The sequence below is a fragment of the Nerophis lumbriciformis genome, linkage group LG04 (assembly GCF_033978685.3).
Source record: "Nerophis lumbriciformis linkage group LG04, RoL_Nlum_v2.1, whole genome shotgun sequence".
NCBI classification, from domain to species: Eukaryota; Metazoa; Chordata; class Actinopteri; order Syngnathiformes; family Syngnathidae; genus Nerophis; species Nerophis lumbriciformis.
The window spans coordinates 55,096,466-55,115,565 of record NC_084551.2 but is presented as its reverse complement, the minus strand read 5'-3'; the positions used below and the strand labels follow the sequence as shown (position 1 = coordinate 55,115,565).

The 19,100-nt window shown below is 37.1% G+C and overlaps 1 protein-coding gene across 1 annotated transcript in view; it reads right to left on the bottom strand.

Annotated features, from left to right (window-relative positions):
- The window catches only part of LOC133604250 (C-Jun-amino-terminal kinase-interacting protein 4), an 84,684-nt gene that overhangs the window by 54,832 nt on the left and 10,752 nt on the right, over window positions 1-19,100 (bottom strand). Inside the window, exons 2-8 of the mRNA XM_061957443.2 lie at window positions 16,202-16,423; window positions 8,053-8,247; window positions 7,870-7,990; window positions 5,416-5,486; window positions 5,283-5,347; window positions 753-816; window positions 484-647 (exon numbers count right to left, since the gene is read on the bottom strand). Coding sequence (XP_061813427.2) covers window positions 484-647; window positions 753-816; window positions 5,283-5,347; window positions 5,416-5,486; window positions 7,870-7,990; window positions 8,053-8,247; window positions 16,202-16,300 — 779 coding nt within the window. The 5' untranslated portion in view covers window positions 16,301-16,423. The remainder of the gene's footprint in view (window positions 1-483; window positions 648-752; window positions 817-5,282; window positions 5,348-5,415; window positions 5,487-7,869; window positions 7,991-8,052; window positions 8,248-16,201; window positions 16,424-19,100) is intronic.

Genomic DNA, 19,100 nt, shown 5'->3' with positions numbered 1-19,100 from the left:
TCAGCGTAATTTGATGTAAAAAAATTCAACTCACAAAAGTAAAATGCAAAAAATTGAGTTACATAAATTCAGTGTCCAGAAAAAGCTTTCGTAATAAAGACACAAATTAACCTACGTAGGAGGGACTTATTAAAAGTGATGAAAAAAAATTAATTTACATACAATTACACAATGCTAAAATAAATAAATTCTTACTATTATAATAATATGTTTCTTAACGAAATGTTCAATAAAATTCAAGTGTAAATGAAACACAGCTTAAATACTTTAGTCATAATTTTTTGCGCTTAAAAAAACTTCTCTGACTTTAGCTCCAGATTTTTTCTGTTTGTTGGATATTGTCATTACTGCCACAAGTGGTGGAAAAGTGCATTACAACTGAGTACCGCTGCGGCCCAAACGGACCACAGCTGAGAAACACGTACTTTTTGGCGGCGCTGGCGGCCCCACAATAGTTAAAAAACACTGTTTTGGATGATTTACCTTGCTATATCCAAGGAGCCATGGAACTCTCTTAGCTCAGGAGTGGAGCTTATGATGTCCATGACAAACTGATCCGAGGCCGCCTTCATGATTACATCCATTGCCTTTTCCGCCGTTGCTTCTACCACTTCCACACATGGCGGACCAGAGTTTGAAAGTGGCCTCTGTCAAAAGCAAAAAGAAAAAAACTATTTAAATTAGGAATATTAATTAATTGATTTCAACAAAAACAAATGAACACAAGAAACAAAGGCGTCATGTCAGTTTACCTTGTTGTGCATGGAAGGTTCTTGGCTGGGGGGGAAGTCAGCACTTTTGTGTCGCGTGTGATCCCTAAATGTGTCAAATAGTTAAGAATCAGCTTGTGTAACATCATTCATGACCACGGCGGGAACCTTGGACTGTTGTTTAGGATTTAAACCACAACACAACTCTCATTTTCACTTGTCAACAATGTGCTGATACTGCGCTCCAACAAGAACACAAGAGTAGAGATCAATTGATTATATTAATGTAGGAATGTCCAAGCATTCACACTGATAAGATTCTACACCAGAAAGTCAAATATTTATTATTATTATTATTATTATGTGTGAATGTCCACACATTCACACATATAATATTTTACAGCGGAAAGTCATCTATTATTATTATTATACTGTATGTGTGAATGTCCAAACATTCACACATATAAGATTCTACACCAGAAAGTAATGTATTGATTATTATTATTATTATTATTATTATTATTATATGTGTGAAAGTCCAAACATTCACACATGTAAGATTCTACACCAGAAAGTCAAATATTTATTATTATTATTATTATTATGTGTGAATGTCCACACATTCACACACATAAGATTCTACACTAGAAAGTCATTTATTTATTATTATGTTTGAATGTCCAGACATTCACACATAAGATTCTACACCAGGAAGTCATCTAATTATTATGATTATTATATGTGTGAATGTCCAAACATTCACACATATAAGATTCGACACCAGAAATTAATCTATTCATCATTATATGTGTGAATGTCCAAACATTGACATATAAGATTCTACACCAAAAAATAATCAATTTATTATTATCATTATACAGTATGTGTGAATGTCCAGACATTCACACATAAGGTTCTACACCAGAAATGTATCTATTTATTATTATTATTATTATTATGTGTGAATGTCTAGACATTCTCATAGATAAGATTCTACACCAGCAAGTCATCTATTTATCATTATTATGATTATTATATGTGTGAATGTCCAAACATTCACACATATAAGATTCTACACCAGAAAGTCATCTATCTATTATTATTATTATTATTATTATATGTATGAATGTCCAAACATTCACACATATAAGATTCTACACCAGAAAGTCATCTATTTATTATTATTATTGTGTGTGAATGTCCTAACATTCACACATACGATTCTACACCAGAAAGTTATCTATATATTATTATTGTTATGATTAGTATGTGTGAATGTCCAAACATTCACACATATAAGATTCTACACCAGAAAGTCATCTATTTATTATTATTGTGTGTGAATGTCCAAACATTCACACATATGATTCTACACCAGAAAGTCATCTATATATTATTATTATTATTATGATTATTATATGTGTGAATGTCAAAACATTCACACATATGATTCTACACCAGAAAGTCATCTATTTATTATTATTATTATATGTGTGAATGTCCAAACATTCACACATATATCATTCTACACCAGAAAGTCATCTATTCATCAATTCATCCATCCATTTTCTACCGCTTGTCCTCATTATTATTATTATTATTATTATGTGTGAATGTACAAACATTCACACACATAGGATTCTACACCAGAAAGTCATCTATTTATCATTATTATGATTATTATATGTCTAAATGTCCAAACATTCACACATATATGATTCTACACCAGAAAGTCATCTATATATTATTATTATTATTATGATTATTATATGTGTGAATGTCCAAACATTCACACATATAAGATTCTACACCAGAAAGTCATCTATTTATTATTATTATTGTGTGTGAATGTCCAAACATTCACACATATGATTCTACACCAGAAAGTCATCTATATATTATTATTATTATGATTATTATGTGTGAATGTCCAAACATTCACACATATAAGATTCGACACCAGAAATTCATCTATTTATTATTATTATTATTATATGTGTGAATGTCCAAACATTCACACATATATCATTCTACACCAGAAAGACATCTATTCATCAATTCATCCATCCATTTTCTACCGCTTGTGCTCATTATTATTATTATTATTATTATTATTATTATTATGTGTGAATGTACAAACATTCACACATATAAGATTCTACACCAGAAAGTCATCTATCTATTATTATTATTATTATTATTATATGTATGAATGTCCAAACATTCACACATATAAGATTCTACACCAGAAAGTCATCTATTTATTATTATTATTGTGTGTGAATGTCCTAACATTCACACATACGATTCTACACCAGAAAGTTATCTATATATTATTATTGTTATGATTAGTATGTGTGAATGTCCAAACATTCACACATATAAGATTCTACACCAGAAAGTCATCTATTTATTATTATTGTGTGTGAATGTCCAAACATTCACACATATGATTCTACACCAGAAAGTCATCTATATATTATTATTATTATTATGATTATTATATGTGTGAATGTCAAAACATTCACACATATGATTCTACACCAGAAAGTCATCTATTTATTATTATTATTATATGTGTGAATGTCCAAACATTCACACATATATCATTCTACACCAGAAAGTCATCTATTCATCAATTCATCCATCCATTTTCTACCGCTTGTCCTCATTATTATTATTATTATTATTATGTGTGAATGTACAAACATTCACACACATAGGATTCTACACCAGAAAGTCATCTATTTATCATTATTATGATTATTATATGTCTAAATGTCCAAACATTCACACATATATGATTCTACACCAGAAAGTCATCTATATATTATTATTATTATTATGATTATTATATGTGTGAATGTCCAAACATTCACACATATAAGATTCTACACCAGAAAGTCATCTATTTATTATTATTATTGTGTGTGAATGTCCAAACATTCACACATATGATTCTACACCAGAAAGTCATCTATATATTATTATTATTATGATTATTATGTGTGAATGTCCAAACATTCACACATATAAGATTCGACACCAGAAATTCATCTATTTATTATTATTATTATTATATGTGTGAATGTCCAAACATTCACACATATATCATTCTACACCAGAAAGACATCTATTCATCAATTCATCCATCCATTTTCTACCGCTTGTACTCATTATTATTATTATTATTATTATTATTATTATTATGTGTGAATGTACAAACATTCACACATATAAGATTCTACACCAGAAAGTCATCTATCTATTATTATTATTATTATTATTATATGTATGAATGTCCAAACATTCACACATATAAGATTCTACACCAGAAAGTCATCTATTTATTATTATTATTGTGTGTGAATGTCCAAACATTCACACATATGATTCTACACCAGAAAGTCATCTATTTATTATTATTATTGTGTGTGAATGTACAAACATTCACACATATAGGATTCTACACCAGAAAGTCATCTATATATTATTATTATGATTATATGTGTGAATGTCCAAACATTCCCACATATAAGATTCTACACCAGAAAGTCATCTATTTATTATTTTTACTGTATGATTCTACACCAGAAAGTAATCTATATATTATTATTATTATTATTATATGTATGAATGTCCAAACATTCACACATATAAGATTCTACACCAGAAAGTCATCTATTTATTATTATTATTGTGTGTGAATGTCCTAACATTCACACATACGATTCTACACCAGAAAGTCATCTATATATTATTATTGTTATGATTACTATATGTGTGAATGTCCAAACATTCACACATATAAAATTCTATACCAGAAAGTCATCTATTTATTATTATTATTGTGTGTGAATGTCCAAACATTCACACGTATGATTCTACACCAGAAAGTCATCTATATATTATTATTATTATTATGATTATTATATGTGTGAATGTCCAAACATTCACACATATGATTCTACACCAGAAAGTCATCTATTTATTATTATTATTATTATTATTATTATATGTGTGAATGTCCAAACATTCACACATATATCATTCTACACCAGAAAGTCATCTATTCATCAATTCATCCATCCATTTTCTACCGCTTGTCCTCATTATTATTATTATTATTATTATTATTATTATGTGTGAATGTACATTCACACATATAGGATTCTACACCAGAAAGTCATTTATATATTATTATTATGATTATTATTTGTGTGAATGTACAAACATTCACACATATAAGATTCTACACCAGAAAGTCATCTATTTATTATTATCATATGTGTGAATGTCCAAACATTCACACATATAACATTCTACACCAGAAAGTCATCTATTCATTATTATTATTATTATTATGTGTGAATGTACAAACATTCACACACCAGAAAGTCATCTATTTATTATTATGATGATCACTATATGTGTGAATGTCTGGACATTACCAAATATGGGCTATTGGCCTCCTTGACTACTAATAAAAAACATACAGTATCTGTCGATCTCTACACACAAGACTAACAGCAGCCGACAAGTAATAATAATACTGTAGAAGTAAAGAACAACCTCAGGGCTGAATCGCTTTCCGAGTGTTTCTTCTTTTCCATCAGCTCCCGGAAGGAGTGCACCATCTAAAAGAGAGGATTAGTGGAGAGCGAGAAAGCACAAGACATGATAGTGACGGTGGACCGCGTCCGACCTTGTTGTGGGTGTGCCTCAGCGTGCTCAGCTCCCGGCTCAGGGCCGACTTCTGCTCCTCCAAGGCCACCACTGTGACACAGCAACACAACCACAGCTTCATTATCGCTGTGCAACATGCAACTGATAGAGTTCATGGAAGCCTTCAGCTGGGAAAAATAGGGCTTAATGATTAATCCCGTATTTTCCAGACTATAAGGCGCACTTTTTTCCCCTCAAAACTCGACAGTACGCCTTATAACCCGGTGCGCCTGATGTAAGGAATAATTCTGGTTTTGCTTACCTATATCATTTGGTACATGATGTAATGATAAGTGGGACCAGTAAATGGCAGTCAAACATAAGAGATAAGCGTAGACTGCAATATGATGGCAATATGACTCAAGTAAACAACCCCAACATTTTATGCATGCACATTCAGATAAATTCTTCAAAATTAAAATAAAAATAAATAAAAAAATATATATATACAAACCCCGTTTCCATATGAGTTGGGAAATTGTGTTAGATGTAAATATAAACGGAATACAATGATTTGCAAATAATTTTCAACCCATATTCAGTTGAATGCACTACAAAGACAAGATATTTGATGTTCAAACTGATAAACATTTATTTGGTTGCAAATAATCATTAACTTTAGAATTTGATGCCAGCAACACGTGACAAAGAAGTTGGGAAAGGTGGCAATAAATACTGATAAAGTTGAGGAATGCTCATCAAACACTTATTTGGAACATCCCACAGGTGAACAGGCAAATTGGGAACAGGTGGGTGCCATGATTGGGTATAAAAGTAGATTCCATGAAATGCTCAGTCATTCACAAACAAGGATGGGGCGAGGGTCACCACTTTGTCAACAAATGTGTGAGCAAATTGTTGAACAGTTTAAGAAAAACCTTTCTCAACCAGCTATTGCAAGGAATTTAGGGATTTCACCATCTACGCTCCGTAATATCATCAAAGGGTTCAGAGAATCTGGAGAAATCACTGCACGTAAGCAGCTAAGCCCGTGACCTTCGATCCCTCAGGATGTACTGCAACAACAAGCTACATCAGTGTGTAAAGGATATCACCACATGGGCTCAGGAACACTTCAGAAACCCACTGTCAGTAACTACAGTTGGTCGCTACATCTGTAAATGCAAGTTAAAACTCTCCTATGCAAGGCGAAAACCGTTTATCAACAACACCCAGAAACGCCGTCGGCTTCGCTGGGCCTGAGCTCATCTAAGATGGACTGGTACAAAGTGGAAAAGTGTTCTGTGGTCTGACGAGTCCACATTTCAAATTGTTTTTGGAAACTGTGGATGTTGTGTCCTCTGGACCAAAGAGAAAAAGAACCATCCGGATTGTTATAGGCGCAAAGTTGAAAAGGCAGCATGTGTGATGGTATGGGGGTGTATTAGTGCCCAAGACATGGGTAACTTACACATCTGTGAAGGCACCATTAATGCTGAAAGGTACATACAGGTTTTGGAGCAACATATGTTGCCATCCAAGCAACGTTACCATGGACGCCCCTGCTTATTTCAGCAAGACAATGCCAAGCCACGTGTTACATCAACGTGGCTTCATAGTAAAAGAGTGCGGGTACTAGACTGGCCTGCCTGTAGTCCAGACCTGTCTCCCATTGAAAATGTGTGGCGCATTATGAAGCCTAAAATAGCACAACGGAGACCCCCGGACTGTTGAACAACTTAAGCTGTACATCAAGCAAGAATGGGAAAGAATTGCACCTGAGAAGCTTCAAAAATGTGTCTCCTCAGTTCCCAAACGCTTACTGAGTGTTGTTAAAAGGAAAGGCCATGTAACACAGTGGTGAACATGCCCTTTCCCAACTACTTTGGCACGCGTTGCAGTCATGAAATTCTAAGTTAATTATTATTTGCAAAAAAAATAAAAAAGTTTATGAGTTTGAACATCAAATATCTTGTCTTTGTAGTGCGATGGGTTGAAAAGGATTTGCAAATCATTGCATTCCGTTTATATTTACATCTAACACAATTTCCCAACTCATATGGAAACGGGGTTTGTATATATATATAAATGACTGAAAGAGCACGCACTTGGCGCGATGATGTCATGTTATCGATGGGAAAATGCAAGAAATGTAATGCCGAGCGCATATCATTATGTCAAGATAATGACACCAGCATTTACTTCATTTAAGAATATTTTTCAACATATTGAGAAAAAAGGTCTCTTATTTGTTTTTTCTACTAAGAAAAGTGCACTTGTTATTAGTGAGAAAATACTTATTTTAAGGTATTTTTGGGTTCATTGAGGTTAGCTAATTTGACTTGTTTTGGAAAGTCTTGACAAGCCAAATGTTCTTGTTCTATTGGCAGATAATTTTGCTTAGTTCAAGTAAAATACCCCTCATTTTGGTATTTTTTTTCTTGTTTTTGAACACTGACTTTTTGCAGTGTGAGGTAATCAATGAAATACTCACATTGATCTGCTTGCTCCCTGGCTTTCTTCTCAAAGTGTCTCTCCCGGCGTTCTCGCTCCTTCTCCCTCCCTCTCATGGCTCTCCTTTCCTGCTCTATTTGGTCGTCCAGCTCCAAACACCTCTGGGTGCGGAAACGAAGGTGAGATTCAAACATTTCCGGGCGGGATGGAAAGCGAGCCGCACCTCCTGGCTTTCTTTCCTCACGGCCTTCTCAAGATGATATCGCTCCAGCAACCGCTCTCTTTCGGCTCGCTCCCTCTCCGCCTCCTCTTCCCGTTCCCTCAGCTGAGCCTTGCAGCCTGCCAGCCCCTCCAGGACCCACACGAATATTGGCACCAGGGACTCCACCACGCCTTCACCGTGCGTCTCGATGACGGTCTGCCATGGAATAAAGTGCTCACTTTAGATAAGGGATGTCAAAGTGGTGTTCATTTAGGGCCACATGGCAGTTATGTATGGATTTGTCTCTGGATTTCATTATTAATTAAAGCTGCAAGCAGCATTGGTCGGGCCCGCGTATTTGGCAGGTGCTAGTCCTAAGTGTCCCAATACTTTTGTCAAGTTTTAGTCCCAAGTGTACCAATACTTTTGTCCAGTGTAAGTGTCCCAATACTTTTGTCCAGTGGTAGTCCTATGTGTCCCAATACTTGAGTCTACTTATAGTGCGAAGTGTCCCAATACTTTCGTCCAGTATGCGTCGTAAGTGTCCCAATACTTTTGTCCAGTTTTAGTCCTAAGTGTCCCAATACTTTTGTCAAGTTGTAGTCCTAAGTGTCCCAATACTTTTGTCCAGACTACCAATACTTTTGTCAAGTTTTAGTCCCAAGTGGCCCAATACTTTTGTCAAGTTTTAGTCCTAAGTTTCCCAATACTTGTGTCCAGTGTAGGTGTCCCAATACTCTTGTCCAGTGGTAGTCCTAAGTGTCCCAATACTTTTGTCCAATTTTAGTCCCAAGTGTCCCAATACTTTTGTCTAGTGTTAGTCCGAAGTGTCCCAAAACTTTTGTGCAGTTTTAGTACTAAGTGTCCCAAAACTTTTGTCCAGTTTTCGTCATAAGTGTCCCAATACTTTTGTCAAGTGTTAGTCCCAAGTGTCCCAATATTTTTGTCCAGTTTACGTTCCAAGTGTCCCAATACTTTTGTCCAGTTATAGTCCTAAGTGTCCCAAAACTTTTGTCCAGTATTAGTCCTAAGTGTCCCAATACTTTTGTCAAGTTGTAGTCCTAAGTGTCCCAATACTTTTGTCCAGTGTAAGTGTCCCAATACTTTTGTCCAGTTTTCGTCCTAAGTGTCCCAATACTTTTGTCCAGTTTTCGTCCTAAGTGTCCCAATACTTTTGTCCAGTGGTATTCCTAAGTGTCCCAATACTTTTGTGCAGTGTAAGTGTCCCAATACTTTTGTCCAGTTTTGGTCATAAGTGTCCCAATACTTTTGTCCAGTGGTAGTCATAAGTGTCCCAATACTTTTGTCAAGTTGTAGTCCCAAGTGTCCCAATACCTTTGTCCAGTTTTCGTGCTATGTGTCCCAATACTTTTGTCCAGTGGTAGTCATAAGTGTCCCAACACTTTTGTCTACTTTTAGTCCGAATTGTCCCAATACTTTTGTCTAGTGTACCTACCTTGTCTGCATTGTGTGGGCACGCTGGTGCTGCCTGCTTTTAAGCAGCCATCTTGAAAAAACAGCAGCATCAGCGCAGAGGTTCTTTGAAGGGTCATAAAATAAAAACCGGAGCAGGTATCAAAACTCTTTCGCCAACTTTTAATCAGAAGGGTTCAATCTCTCTCCTATGTTAGTTTGAAGCCGAAACAACAAACGCGCTCAGAGGAGATAATGTTTGAAGAAAGGTGACCGGTTTTTACAAAAATGTTGTTTTGAAGGGGGAATAGCAAACTTCCTGTTGATTTTTGCTGGGGGTTGTCAATTTATGAAATGTAGGTCTAAGTTAGACCTACGTAGAGGTTTTTGTTTCATGTCTCTCCGACCTTCCCAGTGGGAGTTACAGGCGGTTTTGTCATTTTCTTCTTCCGAGGAGCAGTTTTTTCTGCGTTTTATTCAAAAATTGCGCTACAGCGCAATTTTGAGATTTGAGATTAGGATTTGAGATTAGGTTTTTTTATAAGATCGCAATTTTTGACAGTCCTGATGTGTGCGTTCAGTTTGGTGAGTTTTGAAGCGTGTTAAGGGGGTCAAATTACAGCTCAAAGAGGCAAAAGTTACTGTTTTTAGTACTTTTTTGTCTTGAAGGGGGAATTGCCAACTTCCTATTGATTTTAGTACTATTATGAAATGTAGGTCTAAGTCAGACCTACATAGAGGTTTTTGTTTCATGTCTCTCCGACCTTCCTAGTGGGAGTTACAGGCAGTCTAGTTTTTTTTTTCCTAGGGGGCGCTAGAGCGCAATTTTGAGTTTTGTGGTTCGTTTTTTTTAAAAAAAGGCAATTTTCGCAGGTCCTGATGTGTGGGTCAAATATGGTGAGTTTTGAAGCATGTTAAGTGGGTCAAATTACAGTATAATGTGGCGGCGGAAGAATAAAGAATAAAGAATAAAACCTTACAAATTCAATAGGTCCTTATGTCCCATTGCATAAGGACTCCCTTTGGGAGTCCTTATGCAATGGGACATGCGGGCCCTAATTATATAAATTGTAGACTGCCCATTTTACAGTAAAAACTTTACTTTTACAAAATTTCACTGTAAAATATAGTGTTTTACAACATTTTAAAGGCCTACTGAAATGTGATTTTCTTATTTAAACGGGGATAGCAGGTCCATTCTATGTGTCATACTTGATCATTTCGCGACATTGCCATATTTTTGCTGAAAGGATTTAGTAGAGAACATCGACGATAAAGTTCGCAATAATGAAAAAAAAGCCTTGCCTGTAGCGGAAGTAGCAGACGAGTAGCGTGACGTCACAGGTTGTGGAGCTCCTCACATCTGCACATTGTTTACAATCATGGCCACCAGCAGCGAGAGCGATTCGGACCGAGACAGGGACGATTTTCCCATTAATTTGAGCGAGGATGAAAGATTTGTGGATGAGGAAAGTGAGAGTGAAGGACTAGAGGGCAGTGGGAGCGATTCAGATAGGGAAGATGCTGTGAGAGGCGGGTGGGACCTGATATTCAGCTGGGAATGACTAAAACAGTAAATAAACACAATATACTCTATTAGCCACAACACAACCAGGCTTATATTTAATATGCCACAAATTAATCCCGCATAACAAACACCTCCCCCCTCCCGTCCATATAACCCGCCAATACGACTCAAACACCTGCACAACACACTCAATCCCACAGCCCAAAGTACCGTTCACGTCCCCAAAGTTCATACAGCACATATATTTCCCCAAAGTTACGTACGTGACATGCACATAGCGGCACGCACGTACGGCCAAGCGATCAAATGTTTGGAAGCGTACTCACGGTACCGCGTCTGCGTATCCAACTCAAAGTCCTCGTGGTAAGAGTCTCTGTTGTCCCAGTTCTCCACAGGCCAATGGTAAAGCTTGACTGTCATCTTTCGGGAATGTAAACAATGAAACACCGGCTGTGTTTGTGTTGCTGCAGTCAGCCGCAATACACCGCTTCCCACCTACAGCTTTCTTCTTTGCTGTCTCCATTGTTCATTGAACAAATTGCAAAAGATTCACCAACACAGATGTCCAGAATACTGTGGAATTTTGCGATGAAAACAGACGACTTAATAGCTGGCCACCATGCTGTCCCAAAATGTCCTCTACAATCCGTGACGTCACGCGCTGACGTCATCATACCGAGACGTTTTCAGCAGGATATTTCGCGTGAAATTTAAAATTGCACTTTAGTAAGCTAACCCGGCCGTATTGGCATGTGTTGCAATGTTAAGATTTCATCATTGATATATAAACTATCAGACTGCGTGGTCGGTAGTAGTGAGTTTCAGTAGGCCTTTAAGGTCAATGGAAAAACAGTACCACTGTTTTTTTGGGGGGGGTTCTTCACGACAAAAGCTGGCAGCTTAGTTGCCAGAATTTTGGTGTTAAATTTACATTGTGTCAGAATGATTGTATATAAGTTGTCACACAATTTGTTTGAAGACCGGTTGCCAGGGTTACTATCCACTGGTGCTTACAAAGCTGTCTTTGATCGTATCAAGCAAAAGGCGGACAGCTTGTAAAATCTCCACTGTGTGCGATGGAATGCGTCGTAGCGGTGTCAGATGGGCCTTATCAGGACCTGAAATCTACGAGCAGAGAGGGGCCAAACCTGACACCGCTCCAAGCACACAGTTTTTATTTTAACTTGTTTATGACCCAGTGCAGCTGCTGCATGATATGAACCCTCCCTTTAGAAGCAGCTGCAGATATGTAATCAGGGAATGCCCAAATAAATGGGGAGGCGTGGAACTTTTTCCTCAGACACTGTACGAGGGTGCAGGGCCATGCGCTCTCCTCATGAGCTAAATTGAATCCCGTCTCTGTTTGATTCCTTGCTTCTTGTCCTGTTTGATAAATAGTTCGGTGTTTGAACCTGACACATTGGTTTTTACAACATGATTTGTTTATAATGTATATTTTCTGCTGGATCTACTCTCTATTTTATGCAGCCCTTTTTTTTTTTTTTTTTGCTGCAGCTGTTACATATACTTTAATGTTGTACATGGTAATTGGGAATTGTTATATATTGTATAAAAATATAATATAATATAATAATATATCAGTATATTATACTGTATATATAATATGTAAATATTACTAATATGTTATATTTTATATTGCTATTATGGTACATTCCCTCCGGGTACTCCGGCTTCCTCCCACCTCCAAAGACATGCACCTGGGGATAAGTTGATTGGCAACACTAAATTGGCCCTAGTGTGTGAATGTGAGTGTGAATGTTGTCTGTCTATCTGTGTTGGCCCTGCGATGAGGTGGCGACTTGTCCGGGGTGTACCCCGCCTTCCGCCCGATTGTAGCTGAGATAGGCTCCAGCGCCCCCCGCAACCCCAAAGGGAATAAGCGGTAGAAAATGGATGGATGGATGGATATTATGGTACATTTTTAGTCTACTTAATACCTGCATTATCCTTTCCATCCTTACCCTTTGTAACTGAGCTACTGTGTGGAACAATTTCCCTTGTGGATCAATAAAGTTTGTCTAAGTCTAAGTCTAATTATATTGTTAATGGAAAAACAGTACGAGTTCTTTTTTTATTCTGGCGACTTCGCTGCCAGTTTTTCTACCGTAAAAACAAATGTACCGTCTTTCCATTTACAGTAATACACCGTTAAAAACAACAACCCTAGATTTTACAGTCAAAAACTGGCAGCTCAGTCAACAGAATTTTAACGCAAAAAACTGTAGTAGTTTTTTTCAATTAATTTACAGCAATATGCTGCGTAAAATGTATTGTCATTTTTATTAATTTGATGGGTAGTGTGCTGTAAAATTAAGTATTCGTACTTATTTGTATTTAGACAAAAACATGTTTGGAAAGTATGATAATATACTGTAATATTTGTTGCAATAATGGATCCTATTTAAGTTTAAAATGCACGCAATTTCAAGCAGTACATCTATTTTTTCTGTGGAAATGAAAAAAATCCATTACATTTAGTGAGAAAATATTAAAGTACTTTATTGACACGTAACATTTCCAGGTGTTTGCGGGCCAGGTAAAATGATGTCGCGGGCCAGATGTGGCCCCCGGGCCTTGAGTTTGACACCTGTGGTTTAGATCATACACAGATTGACCGATTATCGCTGCCGATATTTGCCATTTTGATGTATATTGTTGTTTTTTTCAGCAGATACAACATATACACACAGGATACCAATATTTAGTATTAAAAAAAAAACAATACTTAGTTAAGTAGATGGTAATTGTCAGAATAATTGTATATAAATTATCACACAACTTTGTGTTCCCATGGGTTCAGGTTGCTCTGCGAGAAGACAAAAGCTGTCTTTGATATTATCAAGCGAAAGGCGGACAGCTTGTAAACCTCAACTGTGTGCAATGGGATGCGACGTGGAGGTGTCGGTTCCTTTGATCTATTGTACAGCCACAGGAAGACCTTGTCATGACCCGAGGTCTACAAAGCAGAGAGGGGGGAAAACCTGACACCGCTCCTGGCACCTTCTCTTTGAACTGTTTATGACCGAGTGCGACAGCTGTTTATGACCCCCGTCCCCTTAGAAACAGCTGCAGCTATGTAATCAGAAAAGGCCCAAATAAAGGAGGAGGCGTGGAACCCTTTCGTCAGAGCGTGGGACGACACTGTACGAGGGTGCAGGTCGACGCGCTCTCCTCGTGAGCTAAATTGAACCCTGTCTCTGTTTGATTCCTTGCTTCTTGTCTTGTCTACTAGATGTCATCGGTGTTTGAACCTGACAGTAATAACCACTGTTCCTGCACCAGACTGTTTGCCCTCATGAGAAAAGTTCCCTTTATTTTGTATTAATTTAAGAATAAAAGTTACATTCGTGGTCAATAATTCTTCCCTAATAAATGTTCATATCTGACAGGGCGTTTGAGTTCTTGTGAGAATTCTTCTCCAGGTTCTCTCCTTGCATGCGGCGATGGTCCCCTATGCTTAGCAGTCAAAACTCCTACTTTTTTGCCGGGAATTCCAGTTTTTGTCCTTCTTTCTTGGCATCTTCCTCCCGCTTTGTTTGTTTTGGCTACTGCGGCGATCGAGTCGCTCATTGAGCCTTCCCCGTTCGCAACACTTGGTAGTGCGGCGAGTTTTAATGTTCCGTGATACAATCAAACAATCAATTTGGCCCGCAAGACGGCAAAAGTCCAAAAAGCAATTTGGCCGGGTGCAGTGTTTTTATATCATACACAAACAGCCAACTGTCTGATAGTCGCCATTTTGTCGTCATCTGGTGGCCATCAAAGGTAACTCAAGTCAGTGACTATCAAATCTACATTCAAGTGAATGAGCGCACAGCATTTACTTATATGATCGAATCCAAACAACCTTCCCTAGTCATTCAGCAGGGAAAAAAAATAATTAACCAGGGCAAAAATTCATGGTCACACACAACACATCCTGCTCATTGAACTTAATGGATATTACAAACCACAAAAGCAGTGAAGTTTTCACGTTGTGTAAATGGTAAATAAAAAGAGAATACAACAAATCCTTTTCAACTTATATTCTATTGAATAGACTGCAAAGACAAGATACTTAACATTCAAACTGGAAAACTTTGTTATTTTTTGCAAATATTAGCTCATTTGGAATTTGATGCCTGCAGCATGTTTCAAAAAAGCTGGCACAAGTGGCAAAAAAGACTGAGAAAGTTGAGGAATGCTCATCAAACTCTTATTTGGAACATCCCACAGGTGAGCAAGCTAATTGGGAACAGGTGGGTGCCATGATTGGGTATAAAAGCAGCTTCCATGAAATGCTCAGTCAAGGACGGGGCGAGGGTCACCACTTTGTCAACAAATGCCTGAGCAAATTGTTTAAGAACAACATTTGTCAACCAGCTATTGCAAGGAATTTAGGGATTTCACCATCTACGCTCCGTAATATCATCAAAAGGTTCAGAGAATCTGGAGAAATCACTGCACGTAAGCCATGATATTACGCACCTTCGATCCCTCAGGCGGTACTGCATCAAAAAGCGACATCAGTGTGTAAAGGATATCACCACATGGGCTTAGGAACACTTCAGGAAACAACGTCTACATCTGTATGTGCAAGTTAAAACTCTACTATGCAAAGCCAAAGCCATTTATCAACAACACCCAGAAATGCCGCCGGCTTCGCTGGGCCTGAGCTCATCTAAGATGGACTGATGCAAAGCGGAAAAGTGTTCTGTGGTCTGACGAGTTCACATTTCAAATTGTTTTTGGAAGCTGTGGACGTCGCGTCCTTTGGAAGAAAGCCAAAGCCATTTATCAACAACACCCAGAAACGCCGCCGGCTCACGAGGAAACCTTACAATGTATTAAATCCATAAACTGCTATAAAATAGTATGAAATTGAGAAAATTTTTACCAATTTTCCAATGAAATTTTGCCATTTTTTAAAATGTAAATGTAGATGCTCCTCTTAGACACACCTTTTAAAGGTATTTGATGTTTTTTGCTGATAGATAAAACACAACATTAGCGCCGCATAAAACATTATGTCGCTACTGGTACCACCTTTCCTAAAAAATAATGTGCAAAAAAACAACTTAAAGGCTTGTCCAGCTGTCAATACTGACATATAATATTCACCTTTATATAACTTTTACTTTAGCAAATATCGCACATAAACATCCTTGACTACTAATATTAAGTTTCGGCCATAGAAAAAACCCACATCGGTCAACACCAAGAAATCACCTGCAGTTCGGAATAGAGTTTCCCCGCTTCTTCGCTGACGATGTTGGGGTCCAGCTCCACCTCCCCACTCCCACACAGCACTCTCTCGCTGTACTCCATCTCCTCTTAGTGCGGCCAGCATTCAGCACCGACAGGAAGTGGTTTCGACAATTTCATGAAGTCCACTTCCAGCGTTCTTTCGCAGCGTCACGTTCCACTTGTACACGACAGGGACGACATCCTCTGGAACCAAGAGAAACAAATAGATTCGAGAGAGTAACGGCAACTTTGATACATTTTCTACACTGAAGTGACTAAAACCAATACCATGTAATATATCGGTTCGATATCAGTACGAAAAAACAAGTAACAGATTATATCCACATGCATCTGAAATTGTCAGGTTCAAACACTGATGACATCTATTAAACAAGACCAGAGGCAAAGAATTAAACAGACAGAATTCAATTTGGACTCAATATTGAGGAGAGTCGTCTGTACACTGTACCCTTGTACAGTATCTCAGCACGCTCTGCCAAAAGATTGCACGCCTCCTTCTTTTATTTTGGACCCTCCCCGACCACATGGCCACCGCTGTTTCCAAAGGACAAAGGTCGCAAAAAGTTCACAGAAAAGGTCAGTTCAAAAAGAGTTCGTAAAATAGTTGAAAAAGAGGTCCATAAAATAGTTCAAAAAGACGTTCGTAAACCAGTTCAAAAAGGAGGTTCAAAAAGAGGTCGTCTGGAAATTGGGCAGATCCTGTCTTCTCTCTCTCTCTCTCTCTCTCTCTCTCTCTCTCTCTCTCTCTCTCTCTCTCTCTCTCTCTCTCTCTCTCTCTCTCTCTCTCTCTCTCTCTCTCTCTCTCTCTCTCTCTCTCTCTCTCTCTCTATATATATATATATATATATATATATAATGTTAACGCACTTTTTGTGTCTTTTTACGCATTGAAATCAGAAAAGACACGCATTTCCGGAAGTCCGCGCATCCCCGAGACGCAGATCTTTATTTTTTTTTACCGACCCTGCATTCTCCGGGTCAAAACTCACGTTTGCTTGTTATTTTTTTATCGATTATCGCTTTCCGCCGGTGTTTTGTTTTGTTTATATTTGCCGGTGTTGTGCAAAATGTGATTGCCTGCCAAAAATGTATTTCCTTGGCGGGGCGGGAGCGCACACCGCTTGCTAAACCTGAATTGCTTGACTTGGTCTGTCCACAGCGGATTACTAGGTGTAAGACAAACTCTTTATCTTTCTGGTTATTGTCATGGAGAGGAGAGTCGTCTGTACACTGTACCCTTTACAGTATCTCAGCACGCTCTGCCAAAAGATTGCACGCCTCCTTCTTTAATTTTGGACCCTCCCCCGACCACATGGCCACCGCTGTTTCCAAATGACAAAGGTCGCAAAAAGTTCACAGAAAAGGTCAGTTCGAAAAGAGTTCGTAAAATAGTTGAAAAAGAGGTCCATAAAATAGTTCAAAAAGACGTTCGTAAACCAGTTCAAAAAGGAGGTTCAAAAAGAGGTCGTCTGGAAATTAGGCAGATCCTGTCTTCTCTCCGCTTTGAAGTCCTTGGGTTAGAGCAATATTTTTCTGTCGATTACCATAAATGAAATAACACAAGAACACCTTCATCTTGCTTCCCTCCCCCTACACAGAGGAGTTTTACGAGCCTTACTCTTGGTAGGTTTCAAAGACAGCTTTTGTCTTCTCACCAGACCCTCAATGTAACACAAAGTTTTTGTGATAATTTACAAACAATTATTCTAACAGAAATCATCATACAAGTCGTCTTGCAGAGCAAAGGCTACTGGAGCTGGGAGCTACACAACGGCTAAGCACACAATAGCACACACGCTAGACAAAATGAATATTTAATTGAACCATGTTGCATTGTAAAACAGCACATTTGTCAATATAAACAAGTAAGGGGTGCACAAGATAATCGAGTCACAACCGAATAGCTCCAATTTGGTTGTTCTTTGAACCTGTTCTCTGTAATAATGACAATAAAACTCTATTCTATTCTATTCTAATAGCGATTCTTATTCACCCTGATTCCAAACCGATTCATGATTTTTTTTTTTAAATATTCAAAAACAAGTTTAAATAATATATATATATATATATATATATATATATATATATATATATATATATATATATATATATGTATATATATATATATATATATTAGAGATGTCCGATAATATCGGCCGATAAATGCGTTAAAATGTAATATCGGAAATTTTAGGTTTTTTTATTATCGGTATCTTTTTTTTTCTTCCATTAAATCAACATAAAAAACACAAGATACACTTACAATTAGTGCACCAACCCAAAAAACCTCCCTCCCCCATTTACACTCATTCACACAAAAGGGTTGTTTCTTTCTGTTATTAATATTGTGGTTCCTACATTATATATCAATATATATCAATACAGTCTGCAAGGGATACAGTCCGTAAGCACACATGATTGTGCGTGCTGCTGCTCCACTAATAGTACGAACCTTTAACACTTCATTTTACTCATTTTCATTCATTACCAATTTCTATGTAACTGTTTTTATATTGTTTTACTTTCTTTTTTATTCAAGAAAATGTTTTTAATTTATTTATCTTATTTTATTTTATTAATTTTTTTAAAAAGTACCTTATCGTCACCATACCTGGTTGTCCAAATTAGGCATAATAATGTGTTGATTCCACGACTGTATATATCGGTTGATGTCGGTATCGGTTGATATCGGTATCGGTAATTAAAGAGTTGGACAGTATCGGAATATCGGCAAAAAGCCGTTATCGGACATCCCTAATATATATATATATATATATATATATATATATATATATATATATATATATATATATATATATATATATATATATATATACACATATATATATATATATATATA